General features: G+C 39.4%; 1 protein-coding gene across 2 annotated transcripts in view; it reads right to left on the reverse strand.

Moving 5' to 3' along the window:
* The window catches only part of tln1 (talin 1), a 99,874-nt gene that overhangs the window by 38,668 nt on the left and 44,960 nt on the right, over nucleotides 1–16,246 (reverse strand). For both annotated transcript variants that reach the window (XM_077542976.1, XM_077542975.1), the window contains 15 exons: nucleotides 15,686–15,799; nucleotides 15,468–15,576; nucleotides 13,956–14,164; nucleotides 12,356–12,454; nucleotides 11,093–11,260; nucleotides 10,400–10,694; nucleotides 8,902–9,068; nucleotides 8,522–8,650; nucleotides 7,055–7,168; nucleotides 5,774–5,887; nucleotides 5,445–5,579; nucleotides 3,481–3,609; nucleotides 3,259–3,361; nucleotides 2,118–2,326; nucleotides 1,727–1,846 (listed from right to left, as the gene is read on the reverse strand). In XM_077542976.1, coding sequence (XP_077399102.1) covers nucleotides 1,727–1,846; nucleotides 2,118–2,326; nucleotides 3,259–3,361; nucleotides 3,481–3,609; nucleotides 5,445–5,579; nucleotides 5,774–5,887; nucleotides 7,055–7,168; nucleotides 8,522–8,650; nucleotides 8,902–9,068; nucleotides 10,400–10,694; nucleotides 11,093–11,260; nucleotides 12,356–12,454; nucleotides 13,956–14,164; nucleotides 15,468–15,576; nucleotides 15,686–15,799 — 2,214 coding nt within the window. The remainder of the gene's footprint in view (nucleotides 1–1,726; nucleotides 1,847–2,117; nucleotides 2,327–3,258; nucleotides 3,362–3,480; nucleotides 3,610–5,444; nucleotides 5,580–5,773; nucleotides 5,888–7,054; nucleotides 7,169–8,521; nucleotides 8,651–8,901; nucleotides 9,069–10,399; nucleotides 10,695–11,092; nucleotides 11,261–12,355; nucleotides 12,455–13,955; nucleotides 14,165–15,467; nucleotides 15,577–15,685; nucleotides 15,800–16,246) is intronic.

The raw sequence follows: 16,246 nt of genomic DNA on the forward strand, positions 1-16,246 counted from the left end.
TTGTCTAGAAATTCCATTTCTGCCGAATCATTTGTGTTTACTGACTGGATTAGTAATTCTCTTATGAAAGCAAAGAACTCCACGATTAACTCTTTGACTGCCAGACGTTTTCAAAAACGGGTTGTCGCCAGTGCCAGCCGATTTAAGCATTTTGAGTGATCTTTCAAGGTCCACAGAAAATGTTGTGTTTGGACTATGGAAACACACATACTACCAAATGAAAGATCAGCTTTCATCAGAAAAAAAAGTTTGTTTCTACCTTATTCCGTTCTTCAGTAATCAACAATAGAAAATGGTTACTTTCACCGAAATTCTCTCTTTTGAAACAAAAAACGGAGAAAAAGAGCTTTTTGTGAAACGATGTTATTTCATGCACTCTAGTGAATTGTACACTTCTTTTTGTCCATGAATGATGCCACAAACACCTAAATAGTGCTTTACTTCTGTAAAACTCTTTCACCAACAATGAAAAAGTGTTTTTTGATTGCAAAATACGTTTATTTCCATTCAACAGTGTAACAATTTGACAAAACAATTTCGCAAACTATTTACAAATGTGTGCAACTGTGGTACTATTTACAATTATGTGGATGTTTCAAATACAGTTTTTCCTTTTGTAACGCTCTCCTGCGTGCAAGGAGACGCCAGGACTCGCACAACAGTTTACTTTCACTTTCACATTGGTCCGTTTTGCGTGCAAACGTTACACTTTCTTGACGGCCTTTTTTTCCGGGGAATAAAAAGCAAGTAGCAGACTGTCCACACTTCCTCCGATGAATATGCATTGGACTCGGGGCACTCTCCGTCGTCCGATCGAACGTCCGCCTGTGCGTCCTCGGTTGCGCTCCGCGTTACGACACCGTCATAGCCGCCGCGTCAGCGGTTCCAATTTCGCCGTCAAGCTCGGATTCACCTTCATCGTCATCAATGTACTCTTTTAGCGTTGGTCGATGCCTTTTGTCTTGTAAGTGTAGAGCTGCTTGCAAACGCTTGCCATTGCCCGTTCCCTCCTCCATCTAGCTCCATCTAACGTCTTCTACTGCCGCGTCAATGCTTTCCAACCACGGAGTCACCATCATCTTCATCATCGATGATGATCATCGTCATCAACAATGTGCTTTTTTAGCGATGCTTTTGGTCTTTGAAAAAAACGGCTCTGGCATTAGCTCCTCGCGACCGGCCGCCATTTTTCCTTTGTTTTCCATTCTGATCTCCTGCTCAACGCTCTAGCTCCGCCTCTACTGACGCCCACCCGATCTTGTCAAAAGAGAGTCATCGCTGCCCTCTAGGGGCCAAAAATAGTCATTAGGCTCAAAAAAACCTGCTTAAAACTTTCAGGAGAGCTCCGCAAGCCTTCCCAGCACCCGTTTCAAAAAAATAAATAAATAAATGGGAGGACGTCTTTTTAACGTCTTTGGCGCTCCTCCGTAGGTTTTTGCAGAACGTCATTTAACGTCTTTGGCAGTAAAAGAGTTAACTAAAGTAGCAACTTCAGATTATGAATATTTGATAATAAGATTTTTATCGTTTATTTTGCTCCTACAAACAAGCAAAGTCAACGTGGTGCCCCAGAACTCCCCTCAGTACCGTTTAAATTTCTCATAAGCCATTACGGCAACCCAAATAATCGCTACAGTTATGATAAACAGTATACTACAGACAAGAAAACAAATAATAGCAGCACTCAGTTGCAATGCAATAAATTCATCCTGTTGATTGCACTCACAGAATCAGCCAGTAGAGATTTGCTGGCTTCACCCACAGTACGAATGGCGTTGTCCACATCTCGTTGACCAGGGAGGCAGTTCACGCATCTGTTCAAGGCCTGCGACACCGCTTTGGCCACCTAGACACACAATTACACTCATACTGAGAGATTGATGAACTCAAACAATTGCAGGTTAACTTTAGTCTAGAGAAAAATCAAGTCTGAACAATCTTACACAAAGACAGCTCAAATTCTCATGATGGCAAAAAATATTGGATCTTATCAGTTGTTTTTTTAAACCATGCTAAAAATAATAAATATACAAAAAAGGAAAAGAAAAAAAAGGACTGAAAAATATTATGAGCAAAATTGCCAAATCTGCCGCTCTGAGCCTCAGTCTTTGTCTGACCTGGGCCAGCCTTTGCTGACTCTCTGCGTCTCCTGGCTTGGTGATGGCCTTCTTTGTCTCCTCAATTAAGTTGCCTGACTTATCCATGACATCACTGGCGCAGTCCAGCAGAGCAACACGTGCTCCTGCGTCGTCTGTGGTGGCAGCAACTCCTCTTGCTGCTGAGGCCAAGGATTTCAGAGCCTGGGCTACGTCTCTGGCTGCCATACCTTGAAAAAGATCCATCTCAAGATGACTGCATTGACTATACAATAAGCTTGGTTGGTTATTAATTAGCTGGCCGCTGGCATATAAGGCCTTTTCAAAATACAAATGATTGGTCAGAGATTTGCAGATTAACAGGCATCATGCATGGATCATATTTTGCCACCAACTTCACTCATTATGTTGCTTTTGTACTGCATACATTTATGGCTTAAATGTAAAGTTAGCTTCATCAGTTCATACTTTTTTTCGTATTTAAAAAATTCCTCTCTGTAAAGTTGAACAAATACTAAATGACAAAATATTCTAAAACAATAAAATGTTCTGCCTGTAATTCATATCTTAGTTTTTGTAAGCATTAAGAACAAAAGAAAGAGGGTATGTTATTCGGAAATGAAATTAATGATTGGTCAGTTCTCGATTAATTTTGACACCTCAACTAGTATATACGTAGGTATACTGATAATATATACCAGTTCTCCTTCTCTCTCAGCCAGTTACTGTGACAAACTAGCCTTGGTCATATTAGATCTTTTGCTGCTAACATTAAGTCTGGTGTCAATGCAAGCTGTAACATGTTTAGCGTCAATATCATAGGCTTCTGTGAAGTTCCCGTCTTTGTTGATTAAAAAAGAAAATTTCCACCCAGTGGGTCAAGCAATGATGGTTTGCTACTTTCGTTAAGTTCATAGTCACTCAGTGCATATTATAGATCAGTGTTATTGGTGTAATAGAAATTGCATAAATAAAGTGTGATTAAGGGTTATTAAATGCAGACCTGATGTTTAAATCAGTGCTGGCTGACAATTAGACACTTTTAAAAACAATGCTTAATAGTCTCAGTATAATGACATGAACCTCGCTTTTTGGATCATGGAAGTACCTATATCATGTACTGTAAAAAGGATGCAAATGATCACACATGGTTGAAACACACCTGTATAGTTCTCATTGCCCTGGGTGGCCTCACTTAGCAATTGGGCTATGGCTGAGCTTACTGCTTTAGTGCTGGTGCCAAGGTCCTGGGAGCATTTCTCAAGCTGTAACAATGAGGAGGGGAGAAGCAACTGTTATTGTCTTTGGTTGATGTAATTTGCTCAAGCAAAAACATGGCCACGAACATGTATGTGCATGTGCATGTGTCTTGATTGAGTCTTACATTCTCGCCCGGTAGTGGTTTGAGTTTGCCTTCATCAGCTGAAGCTTTGGCATCCTGAATATCCTTCTCCAGACGTCTCACAACTGACAGAGCATTGTCTATCTCCAGTGGGCCGCACGCCTCTTGGGCCTGCACAGTGGCACACATGCAAAAATCCTAAAAATGCAGCTCTGTCTGTATTCCATCAGAATTTCTACTTTTTTCAAATTCTCAACTGAGATCCTTAAGTTTAAAACCCACAAACACATTTTTGATTTTAGAATTTAAAAAAAATTATCCTAAACCTTCGACATGTTGCCGTTTTTTTTTTCTAATCAACTCAAAAAACATGTAACAATTATCGTCCGGTTGTAAGTTTACAACGTCATCATGGACAAAGGAACTTAATTGGGCACGCTAAGGTGGGGGTTGGTTGACGGTCTGTCTCACCTCCACAGACAGCTAACCCCCACCCAGTTCTGGATTCAGAAGACTGACTGACAGAAAAAAAAAAAACTTTCCAGAAACCTGACTGAGTGTCTTATTTTGCAACAGAACAATGAATTATGAAATGTTATGTGTTTGCCATTTGTTTTTTAAATGTTGACTCCATGGAGTATTGTGAATGTGTTTCATTTGTGTAGCATATTCCTCACTTAACTATTCATTTGTGTGCACGTTTTAACAGTTGTAAGCTCTTGGTAATATTTATTGTGATGTGGTCAACTGTACGTGTTTATATTGATTGAATTTTGACCTTAAAATCTTGTCTAACATGGGATAAAAATTCAACCTGATGATTCTTTCCAAAATTCCCACCAAGCTGGTAAATTTCCACCAGCTCTGAAACCTGAGACGCAGAGACTGGTCCCTGGAGTGGGGATGGGGCAACACCGGTAAAAGACCCGTGTGCCATTCCTGCTACTTCCTCTTTGCCTTTCACCTCTGGCTCGGGTTCCCACTCCTGGATTTTGACCCTTTGGCTCCCTTTTCTCTTCACCTCGCACAGCTGCTGGCAGAAGGCCAGCACACGACTGGCGTGACCGCTACACACAACTACCTCACGGCTGGCCATCGCTCCACGACAGGCCCAGCTAAACACGCTGTGTCTCTGCCAGGCTCAACGGATCGCAGAGCTATGCTGACAAAGGCACTCTGAAACCGAAACAAAACTAGCCCTCTTCAGCCGGCAGATCGACTCCCGAAGGATTGCCCAGCAGTTGGGGCCGTGAGGCTTCTTCCCATCTTGCTCATCTCTCTCCTGAACTGAACCTTTTTCATCTTTTCTTCAACGACATGGTTTAGATAAACCTCCAACCCAGGAACCACACCTCTCCGCATCTTGGCCCAACAGAGACCATCTGTAGTGCAACTTTGCAAACATTAACCAGATTGTACGAATTGGTGCATCCAATTGGGTTAAGCAATGGGTTAAATTTTGGGTCCCATGTTTGCCTGATTAGGAAGTTCCATCACCTCGTTTAAGACTGTTTCTCTTTTCTTGTTTGTTTGTTTTTTTCTTTGATTATTTTATCGTTATAGTTCTTATTTCTATTTCCTATCAGAGTAGTTAGAGTATTGCATTTTTAAGTTAGTTCAAAGCAGATTTTCCAAAATAGATTATAAAATAAACTTGCACAAAATCAAAACCTGATTGTGTACTCTGTGTGTGTTTTATCAATTTCTCCTCTAAGCTGAACAAAAAAAACGTAACATATTGTTATAGGTTACAACCTTTATTTTAATGACTGATTAACGAGGTTTTCATCTGTTATCCTGATAAAATTATCAAAAATAGATGTAGTGCTCCGCAGGCTTGACTCAAAATTCATTTAAATATAAAATGTGAGTCTCATTCAATCAATGAGTCAATTGATTATTAATTTAAAAGTTAACAATTATTAATTTAATAATTAATAATTATTAATTTAATAATTAAATGATCTGATTTACCCTACAAACATAACAGTGAAGATATGTGGTACCTTCTGTGAGGCAGTGCGTAGCTCAGCCAAGGCACTTGCCAGGTTCTTGGCACACTGGCTGAGCTGCATAGCAGACGCCTGGTCACTGATAGTGGGAACTGTGGCTTTGGAGGCTGTGACCATCTTTGCGCCAGGCTGAAACAGAAATAATTATCATTTGTGTTTCAATGTAGTCATATTATGTTGTCCTGGCTGTGTTAATGGGAGGCAATCAATGTGTCTCAGAATGATGTCAGCATAGACTAAGCAAGAGTAGGAGAAAGAAAAACAAATCAAAATCAACATAGTCAACCATGCTTGCTTGTTTGTTTGTGGTGTACGTGTGTTACCTGCAGGAAGTTCTGGCTCGCACTAATGAGTGCCAACTGAGCACTGGGGCTGTCAGGCTGAGACTGGCTGCCTCTGACTCCTTGAACCAACTGAGGGATCTGCTCTGCAACCACCTGAGAGACACATAAATGAAAACATGTCCTCCACAAACTTATCTAATGGAAGGGAAATACATGCTGGCCAATGGTGGCCACTCTCCAGGCACCCAAACGTCTTGGAGAAGATCTTAATACACGTGATTCTGTGGTGCATATAATCACTTCTGCGTTACTGCCTTTTCCACATGGTCGCATTACACTGAGGCACTTTTATGCTTTGCCAGTTGCCGCCATACTTTTAGATTAGGGCTGCTTGTTTATGAAGAAAATATTCATCACAATTAATTTGGTAATAATTGCAAGCATGATTAAGACAATTATTTGTTTTTGGTACAAAACAAGAAAATGTGTCAATGTAAAAAAATATTAAGACAAATACATTTCTTTGAAACACTATAATTATGCAAGTTCCTTTTGGACTAAACAAGATGTATTAAAATTAATCATTTTAAAATAAAAAAGGTGCAAATATGTAAATGTAAACAACTCAAAATCAATATTAATAATCTTTTATTTTTGTTTACGATTAGAACAACTTTGTAATTGTCGAGTGTAATAATCAAAATTGTAATTTAATCTCGATTAATTACACAGCCCTAATTTAGATTGACCTTTTATCTATCTACAATAGTAGACAATCAACATGATGGAGAAGTCATTGTTTATCATGCCATCCACAGTTTCATTAAATTAAATGTGAGCTTAAAACAATCTTGCCCAACACACAAAATAAAACCAGAAAAAATCCAAGTAAAAAGAAACATTTCAAATTGAAATTAAGAGATTGTTGCCATTGCGTTTCTTGGATATGATTTAAATTAATGAGCCGTCGATCGATTCATCAGTGTACAAAATGTCGTCAGTGACAACTGGTCACTCTGTGAATCAGTGTATGAGATACAATTACACTAAGAAATGTATTACTTTAACCATGGTAATGCTGAACAATGACTTCTCGGCCATGTGCTTTATGTAGAGTTGTGATATTACAAAGGCATGCAAGCACACGTGACATCTTATCCACCCTTTAGTGAGTCATTGTTTCACCCCGGCCACCACACTGAAAAAGTCCTTGCTCCGCCCCTGCTTATCTAATAGTACTAAACGTGCTAAATAAGAACATAAGAAAAGTAAAAAGTAAAGTAGTATGGCATACCATATAATAATATTGTATGTACTTACCTTGCAGCTTTGCACCAGCTGCTGCTGTGCAGCCTGGTTCTTGTTGGATGAGGCAGCATGCTGGGCTGCAGCTATTGTCTGAGTAGCTGCTGCAGCTGCCTGTCTTGCTGCATTCTAACAGGAAATAGAAAGAAATGCAGCTTTAGTTAAGTTTGTATAACTAATCATTGTATCAGCATCATACCATAGACAATTAAATTTTATCTTGGGTATTTCATTTGACAATGAATAAACTGTATAGGAACTGAAAATGGAAGAAGTTGCCCTTCCCTAAAGTGTTCCCACAAAGTCGGAAGCATCAATGCAAAAACTGAAATCTTAAGTAAGATATAATTTCTTAAAATTAACCAAAATTTGCTTATTCTGCTTTGACAAGTTATTTTTACTTAAAATAAGATTGTCAGACAAGACCATTCTGCTTATTTTAAGATACTTATTACTCAATTGTTATTATTTGATCAAGCAGTCTTGCTATTTAGCCAGTTTTAAGTACTGTGAAGCTTACAACAAGCATTTCCCACATTTTAAGATGACAACTAACCAACATCAAAGGCCCTGAACTGAGGTTTCATAAATTGCATTTTCTTATTTTAAGATTTTGCATAATCTAGTAATAAGATAAATGGGAAACAAATAAAAGTATGAAACCAATCAGACAAAAGTGCAATATAGCTTAAGTAATTTGTTTTGTTATATTTACTAAGCTCATTTTTCCTTGTTCCTGTACCAGCTCAGTGGTCTAGTGGTAGAGTGCATACCCTCATACTTGGAGGTTTTGGGTTCAATCCCTGGCTGGGCCTTACCAAAGGCAATGAAAATGGGACCTGTTACCACCCTGCTTGACACTCAGGTGAAGTTATCCAAGCGTAAAAAAATACTCATGTTATTAAGAAAATAATTCTATTCATCACTGCTTGAAAAAAAAAAAGTCAACATGACTTATTTTTAGTCTAAAAATACAATTTTTCAAGACCGCTGTAATTGATATGGGCCTTGTATTATTTTCCAAAATATTACAGGTAAATTTAAGTAATTTTTTATTGTTCTGTTGGCAGATAATTTTGCTTATTTAAAGTAATAATTTTCTTATTTTATTATATTTTTTTCTTAAATTTTCTTCTATCCCTTTTGCAGTATAGAATTGTCTCACAGATCAATTCAGTTTGTTTGATCATGGCATACACTGTACACTTTTTATGTATGTATTTTTCATGTCGTAATGGGAGCATTGTAATATGAACGACAAAACAAAGTTATAGAAAAGTAAATAACTATGCCTGCCACTGACACTGTGGTATCATTGAATTTCATTGAATTAAGGCCACTCAATGTGGAACTGCACAGTGAGATAAGGAAACATTTTTGTTTAAACATCCGCATTCACACGTTGGCAAACGTGTTTTTTTTCTATCAGATAAGTCTCGGTAAGTGACATGAAAATCAAAACTTCTTTTTAGTTGAACGTACCTCAAGCTTGTTGATGAGACGTTTTTTGATCGCATTCTGTGCAGCGGCATTTGTTGCTATGCGAAGGCCTTCGGCCGCCTCTCTCAACCTCTGCTGCTGCTCCTCACTATCAGGGTTTGCTGCCGCTCCCTGGAGTAAACACACACAAAAGTCATTTTTAGGTCAAACTGAGATTACACTGTGTTTGAAATGATTTTCCATATACAAGAGAATTGAAGTTTGATACACGTTTAAGTTAGCCTTTGCATTACTTTTTTCCTGTCACTTTGTATGGTGGAGTATACAGCTGCTCACTTGCATGAACAGGCCGGCCCCTCAACATGGGAAAATTTCATCAAGACAAGAACTAGGATGCGTATTCTATAAAAATACATGCAGACCTTGGCTGCCTCCACCATCTTAGCAGTAGCGTCAGCCAGAAGCTTGGCAGCCGATAGGAGCTTTCGTGAATTTTCCAGGTCTGACTCTCCCTCTGCATCCATCTTGATGGCATTGACCAGATCAGATGTGGCCTGGGCAAGGATACGAGCCTGGCGAACCATCTCACCTGTTTAGGAAAACATTGTGGTAAGATAAAAAGATCCAGACTACAGCTATTGAATATGCAGTGGCATGCGCTTAGATGGCACTGAGCACAGGGGGGACAGGTCCCCCCCAGTTTCATTAAGCGTTCATACAGAAATGTTAAAATAAGTTTTTTGTGGGTGATTGGCATTGCAGACAAATAACAGCTTCATATATTATTTATTGCATAGCCATTATTTTAGTTCAGAATTTCACAATGGATTTTTCGTGTTCACACACACGCACGCACATAATGTTTATTATTCTTAAAAACTTGGTCCCTGTCCCCCCCAGTTCCAAAATCCCATCTGCGCCCTTGCGCAGTGAAACAAACAAGTCAGATCAAAACATTCTGACCTGTTTGTTTTCACAGAGTGCAGCACTGCTACCTATTGTAGTGGATGTGCAATTACACTTTATTCTAGTATGAAAAATTCCTTGAGCTCACACATGCCCCCCTTTCCCTGCATTGTGCCGTGTCCCCCTCAAAGGGTTGCCCAACTTGCTCTTCTTCTCTATTTGAGAAGCACTGTATTAAAACTAAATAACTATATGCCCTAAATAAAAGTAATCTGCATAAACAGTCTTATTTCCCTCGAAAATTGCTAATATTATACAAATTCTGCCAGGGTATGTCAACTTATGACCACAAGTTTATATATATATGTAGTATGTATGCACTATATGTATACATGTGCAGTCCTGTACAGTCCCATACAGACCAACACGATTCACTTGTGTAGGGTGGAATTAAACATGCTACTATTTGTTGATGGTTCGACGGGAAATTTCCACAATGCAGTTTGTATTTGCTAGATTTTGAATTATCAACATGTGACACTGTTGCATGTTGTGTTTATCTTCAGTAGTGAGTAACGTCATGTCATGGTGCTGTGAGTTCACATTATTTACAGTATACATAGCTGTGGCCACAAGAAGTTACCATATACTCATCATGGGCATGAATGTCATGTTATACATGAGCTTTTATGGTAATTGTTTAACACTAAGCGCTTAACACGAATCATATGTTTTTTACAAAAAGAAGAGTGCTCAAGATTTTAGTTTGGATTATCTACTAACCACACAGGAGCAAAACATTACATGCAATACAGGCTCATTCTAGTAAAAGTAAAAGAGTACAAGATCGAATTAAAAAAGCGTACCATTGATGGTTTACAGGGTGGCTCAAATTATGTTACTAAATACTGTTTTTCTTTAAATGAAACATATACAAATTATACTCTATTAGACAGATACTGATGCTATGGCAGTTCACATAATGCGTACGAGTGCTAAACATATGACACCCACCAGCGTTTCCCATTGAGCTGAAGATGTTCTCTGTGACATCCAAAATGCGATCAGTGGCTTCTCCATGGCGCCCAATGGGATGGCCTCCACTGGCGTATTGCTTAATATGTTGCAGTAGCTCGTTTAATGCCTGTGTGACACCTGTTGCGGCCACGCCCACCTGCTTCAGGAGACCCTCATCGTTTGTGGCCCCCTGTGAGGCATCCACGCAACCTTCCACTGACTTGGCCACCAGCTTGCCTGCCTCTATTAGCTGTTCCTGGCACACTGGGGAGCTGATGGTTGGAGCCACCACCTACATGTGGGATGGGAGTGTATGAAGTGTGATAGAAGAAACAAAATTACTTGAATCACTTCACCATACAAGAAAAGCTCTCATCAACTATATCCTATCTGACGGGGAACATTTTAGCTGTTTAGGTTTACCAAGTGTAAGCAAATATTTGTGGTGTTGTGGAGCAAGAAAATAAGCATTTAAAAGTAATATTAACAACAGTTTGGCCAGTTTAGCAACATTCATCACATCACAAATATCTTTGATCTAGGACTTGGCAATAGATGTCAGCCAGCAAGACTAGCGGTATCTGATAGTGATGTACTTGTACCATGAGCGATAGTGATCCAATATACTGGGGTATTGAAGTATTGTCCAACCCCTACTAAATATCTCAGGTAGTCTTAAGTCTCACTCACTCTTGTGCAGGCCACCAGCTGAGATGTGGACAACGCACACTGGGTGGCTGCAGCAATAACTCTGTTCTGCTGGGTTGAGTCTTCTGTCTTCTGGGCTACGTTTTTAGCTTTCAGCACAAGGGCTGCTGCAGCATTTGCCACAGCTTTAGCCAGCTGCATCAGCATATCCTGCAAAGGGCAAACACACACATTATTTAGCAGTGTGAGAGGAAAAGTTTGGTATGATATCTTGATGTTCAAATACTGTAATTTAATTTGGAAATTAAGACTGTTTACGTCAGATAAGGAAATTAGGACAGAGTAATGATTCAGAAATGGGTGATTGATTTAATACTGGATTAGGTAATCTCTCAAAATATCCCAGGGAATGCTGAATCTTCCTACATTGATGATTCATAAGATTCAAAGGTTTCATTATGTAATGTAGTCTTAATCTTCTCTGGCTTTTTTTGTAAAATTGCTGTCTTAGAAATTGCCATCAAAATTGTCATGTTTACAGAGTCTGCTTGTTATAGTTAACAATATTTATCAAACCAGTAAAGAGTAGGACTGGAAACAAGAATGAATGAAAATACACAGCCACCTCGAATATCGTAGGCCACATAATATTGGGAACAGAGATGGCAAATCCAGGTCCAGTACTTAAAAACCCTGCCACAGTTTGTCTTTAGCCCCTGACTAGCTCCCTAGCAGGTAAACGAGCACCATGGGAGCTAGTTAGGGAGCTAGCTAGCTAGCACCTAGGGCTAAAGACAAACTGTCGCAGGGTTTTTACTTTCTGGACATGGATTTGCCACCTCTGATTGAGAATGGGTTACTTTTAATGCAAAAATACTTTGCAGCACAATTTCAATTTAAATCAGCTTTGACTGTCATTTTATCATGATGATTACTGCATGTGGGTTACTAAATGAATTAATAGATTGCTTTGATTGGCATTTCATCGTTAAATGTCTTCAGCAGACATTTGTTACCATCATTTGACAATAAGAGGGCACTCTCCATCTGGCAGCCCTGAAAGATCCTTTACCTAGAAACTGTCAAATATAGAGGTGGGGGGGGGGGGGACAAAAAACTGTGCGCTTATTGAACACAAGCACCTTACTTTGCAAGGTTATTTTCACAAATATTGTACTTGTGTAGCCAATTCCTTGAGGGAATTTGGACACTCGTTATTATTTTTGTACCATACTTGTTCCCATAGTCAACCAGAACCCCCAACCAGTCTTTGGAAATTATTTAAGATATATATAATGTATATACCTGGAATTGTGGATCTGTGTCTGTCTCTCCTATGTGTGACAGTAGCTCTCCACTGGCCTGGCCCACATTTCCCGCAGCTTGCAGCAGATTCTGACGAGGCTAAAACCAAATCAGTTTGTCAATATTATAGACAAATTTATAGAGAGAGAGAAAAAACTAATCATCATAGATACAGAGTACTGTGAACAAGTCTTGGGTCAAGATCAGTTTAGTTTAAATGACTTTTTCACAGTAGTCATTTTGGCATAGTAAAACGTGAATAGTAGGACACAGTCAGTAGGATGGGGTGGCAATATTTCATTCAAAAAGGACGTGGGCATTGGAACCACAGGCTCAAGGCCTGCTGCGGATAAAAAACGAACTGCAACTACGTAATTGTTGGACAGATAGAGGTCTGCTTCCCGATTATTGTTTAAAAAACCCTTTAGCAAGACAGTGAAACCCGAGAGACTCCATTCAGGGCCACAGACCAGGCAAGCAATTAATCTCCCTGAAGCAGGGACAGAACCAAAAGCACAACAAAGGGCGGTAACCAGTCTCTTGGCAAAGGCAAGGACTGGACGCTGATGGTCGATTTGGGGAAGCGTTTCCAGGAGCCATGACAATAACATCCCTGAGACCAGACATAACTTCCTGCCAGAAGTTGTCAGAAGACAGGTGGGCATGTTTGAGCTCAATATTCCTAACCTTGCCAGCAAGATGAATTCTTGCGATATTTGCGAGAGATATGTTGTACCGCTCCCGCTGATACGTTTGCAGCTGATCTTTTTTCGACCAATCAGGCGTTGTCTAGGCAGGACAAACCCAATAAGCGCCGATGGTGGGGGGGAAACAAACAAACCTAACAGATGAATGGATGCTGCAATTAATTATGTTCTTGCAGAATTACTCACCTTTCCTTGAACTATTCTTACAATTTTTTTTACAGTATGTTAAAAATGTTTACAATGTTTTTAACAGAGGTGACAAATCCAGTTCCAGAAAGTAAGAAACCTGCCACAGTTTGTCTTTAGCCCCAGGTGGTAGCTAGCGAGGTCCCTCGCTAGCTCCCCGGGTCCTTGGTTACCTGCTAGGGAGCTAGCTAGCTAGCAAGTGGGGCTAAAGACAAACTCTGGCAGGTTTCTTACGTTCTGGACCTGGATTTGCCACCTCTTGTTTTTAAAAAATATTTTAATACTTTAAATATTTTTAAAGCGTGTGAAAGTTCTAAATGTATATTCAAAAATAAGTTTTATATGGTCTAACTATGGTGGATATTCATTCATTGAGGATAAGTAACATATAACATATTCCAGGCGATAAACGGTGTTTAACACTCAATGAACCAGGAAGAAGCCAGTTTGAAAAAACAGACAAACTAACATAAATAAAGGACTCTGCAATTTCTTTTTCAACTTCCCTTCACAGTTTGGCCTTGACGTAGGCCTAATACTTTTGCACAGTAATGAGGATAAATAGACTGTTGACACATAAAGGGACACTTTTAGTGTAGGTGTCCAGCTATAGAGTGGGGGTGGAGGAGTGTTATTCTGTATCACTAATATATTAGTTCCAGGTTCTTGTCATTGGAAAACATTTCTTAATCTCATAAGGAGTACACCTCTGTGTTTGCAGGCTGGGCAGTCTTCAGCATGTCAGAGACAGCACAGGCCAGGTTCTTGGCAGCACCCAGCAGCTGCTGTCCGTTTCCGCCTTCATCCTCCATGAGCGCTGCCAACAGTTTGACACCCTTTGACATCTCAGTGAGGTTGGAAGAGATGGTAGTAACAGCACAGCCCACTGCTGTGTAGTCTGTCTCTGCTGGGTCACCTGTGGATTAGGGGTGGGGGAAAAAAAAAAAAAAATCGATGTTACAATATATTGCGCTCTCTGTTGCAATAAATATATCGATAGGCTGAAGGCAGTATTGATATTTTATGACAGCACGGTGCACATAAAGGATTATTTACCCCGCCATTTAGACAAGTCAATGAAGCTGGAAACATACTCAGCGTAGCACTTCGTCTACGCTAAGGCTAGATTCAAACTAAAGCTTTAACAAACAATACATTGACACCAATGGGCTTTTACTTTGAAGTTGGCCTGCGCAACGACGTGACTGCCAGCTTGACTTCCCTTTTTGACGTGTTGGCTTACATATCAAAGTTTTTATTGAAATTACATATTTTCTACCAACATTATTACAATGCCGTCCCAAAAGTATATTTAATCGCTAAATTAGGATGCTAAGAAACCGCTAGTTAATTACATAATACAGCACATATTAGTTAGTTAATTACATAACACAGCACAAGTCTCCTACGTTAGTGTCTAGCAGCTAGCATTAGCTGGTACGGTGGCCCTGAAGTGCAAAATGCAAAAAAGCGCTGGCAACAGTAATGAGTGACAGCTACCTGGCTTGCTTTCTTTACTTCTTTTTCAATATCCTGGACCTAGGCTACTTTGTAACTCACTCTCCATGTTTAAAGGAAGGGAATGTATCTTAAATTGCACTTTGTCTTTTTCATTAAAGTGCAGAAACATAAAAAAATAAGAAAATACAAAATAAGATTTAGAAAAATTAGATCATAGAAAAAGTACAGAATCAAATGCACATTTTCTGTATTTAACCTCTCTACATCTAAAGTGTCCCTAATTACAGTTATAGTTTCCGATGCTGATTAAATGAAACCTCAAAACTGCTTTATTGCACAGTATCTCTTTGACAGTGTAAAGCAGTGGTGTCCAAACCATCCCAGTGGCCCGCGACATATACTAAAAATGTCATTTGACACAGTTTAATAATAAATAAATAAAAAAGTTTGGAGATGTCAAAGAAAGAAGGGACGGTGTCGAAAAAAATAGGTGCCATGATTACAAATAAATTGGTTGATATGCTGTAACATTTTTCTAGATATGCAAAAACACAAATGAATTATTTGTAAAAAAAAAAAAATTAGGACTAAACACATTTTCTCTTCATAACATTACATGGCCCTTGCGTCCTCCTGATTTCCTATGTATGTGGCCCCCAATTGAAAATGTTTGGACACCCCTGGTGTAAAGTTGCTGAACCCCAAGCACTACAACATCTTGAAAAGGACACTTGTTGGTACTGCACGTATAACTTTACCTGCAGTGAGGTTAACCATAGAGGCAGTGCCTGCTGTGATAGCATCCACCTGAGAATGGATCTCATGTTTAGACTCGTCCATCTTGTTTTTGCGCCAGGCTTGAGATGCCTTAAACACAACAATAAAACGGTATACATCATTTATCCAATGTTAAGAGCCAACTCTCTTGAAGAACTTGAAGCTTTTACTGGGAAGTTTTACGAGAGTTAAATCTTACAGCATCTGTTCCCAGTGGGGGCAGAGTATCAAAGTCATCCAAAGAGGCCTGAGCAGCCTGGACAGCGTGCATACTGGAGTTGATGGTACCAGTCAGGGCTTGCTGAGCTGAAGTCTGCAAACACAAAACTCCTCACATCATACTGTACAGGTGTGCCCAACATTATTGCTTTTCCATATATAGTTCCAAATATATATTTTTTGTTTGTTTTTAAAAAAAAGTCTTCTTCATGTGTACACTCAATGGCTGGTATGTCAAAACTACTAACTGGGGCCATTTGCAGCCCGCCACATGTGTTTTTAAATTTGGGAGTCAACATGAAAAGTGGTTGTTGGAGGGGGAAAAAAAGTGGTTGTTCCTCATAAAAAAAAAGAAAAAAGATGGGTTGCGTTTACGACAACCTCTCTCTAGTGTGTGACACCGTTTACATCTTCTACAAATTAAAATAATATACCCACATATGCCAATAAAAATAAGCAAACTATGCCCCACCTGGGGTTCAAGCGTCTAAGAAAATTCTGCATCTTTAGCATGAGGAAGATGGTAAACCTCCAAGTTGCT

The sequence above is a fragment of the Vanacampus margaritifer genome, chromosome 14, assembly GCF_051991255.1.
Source record: "Vanacampus margaritifer isolate UIUO_Vmar chromosome 14, RoL_Vmar_1.0, whole genome shotgun sequence".
Lineage (NCBI taxonomy): Eukaryota > Metazoa > Chordata > Actinopteri > Syngnathiformes > Syngnathidae > Vanacampus > Vanacampus margaritifer.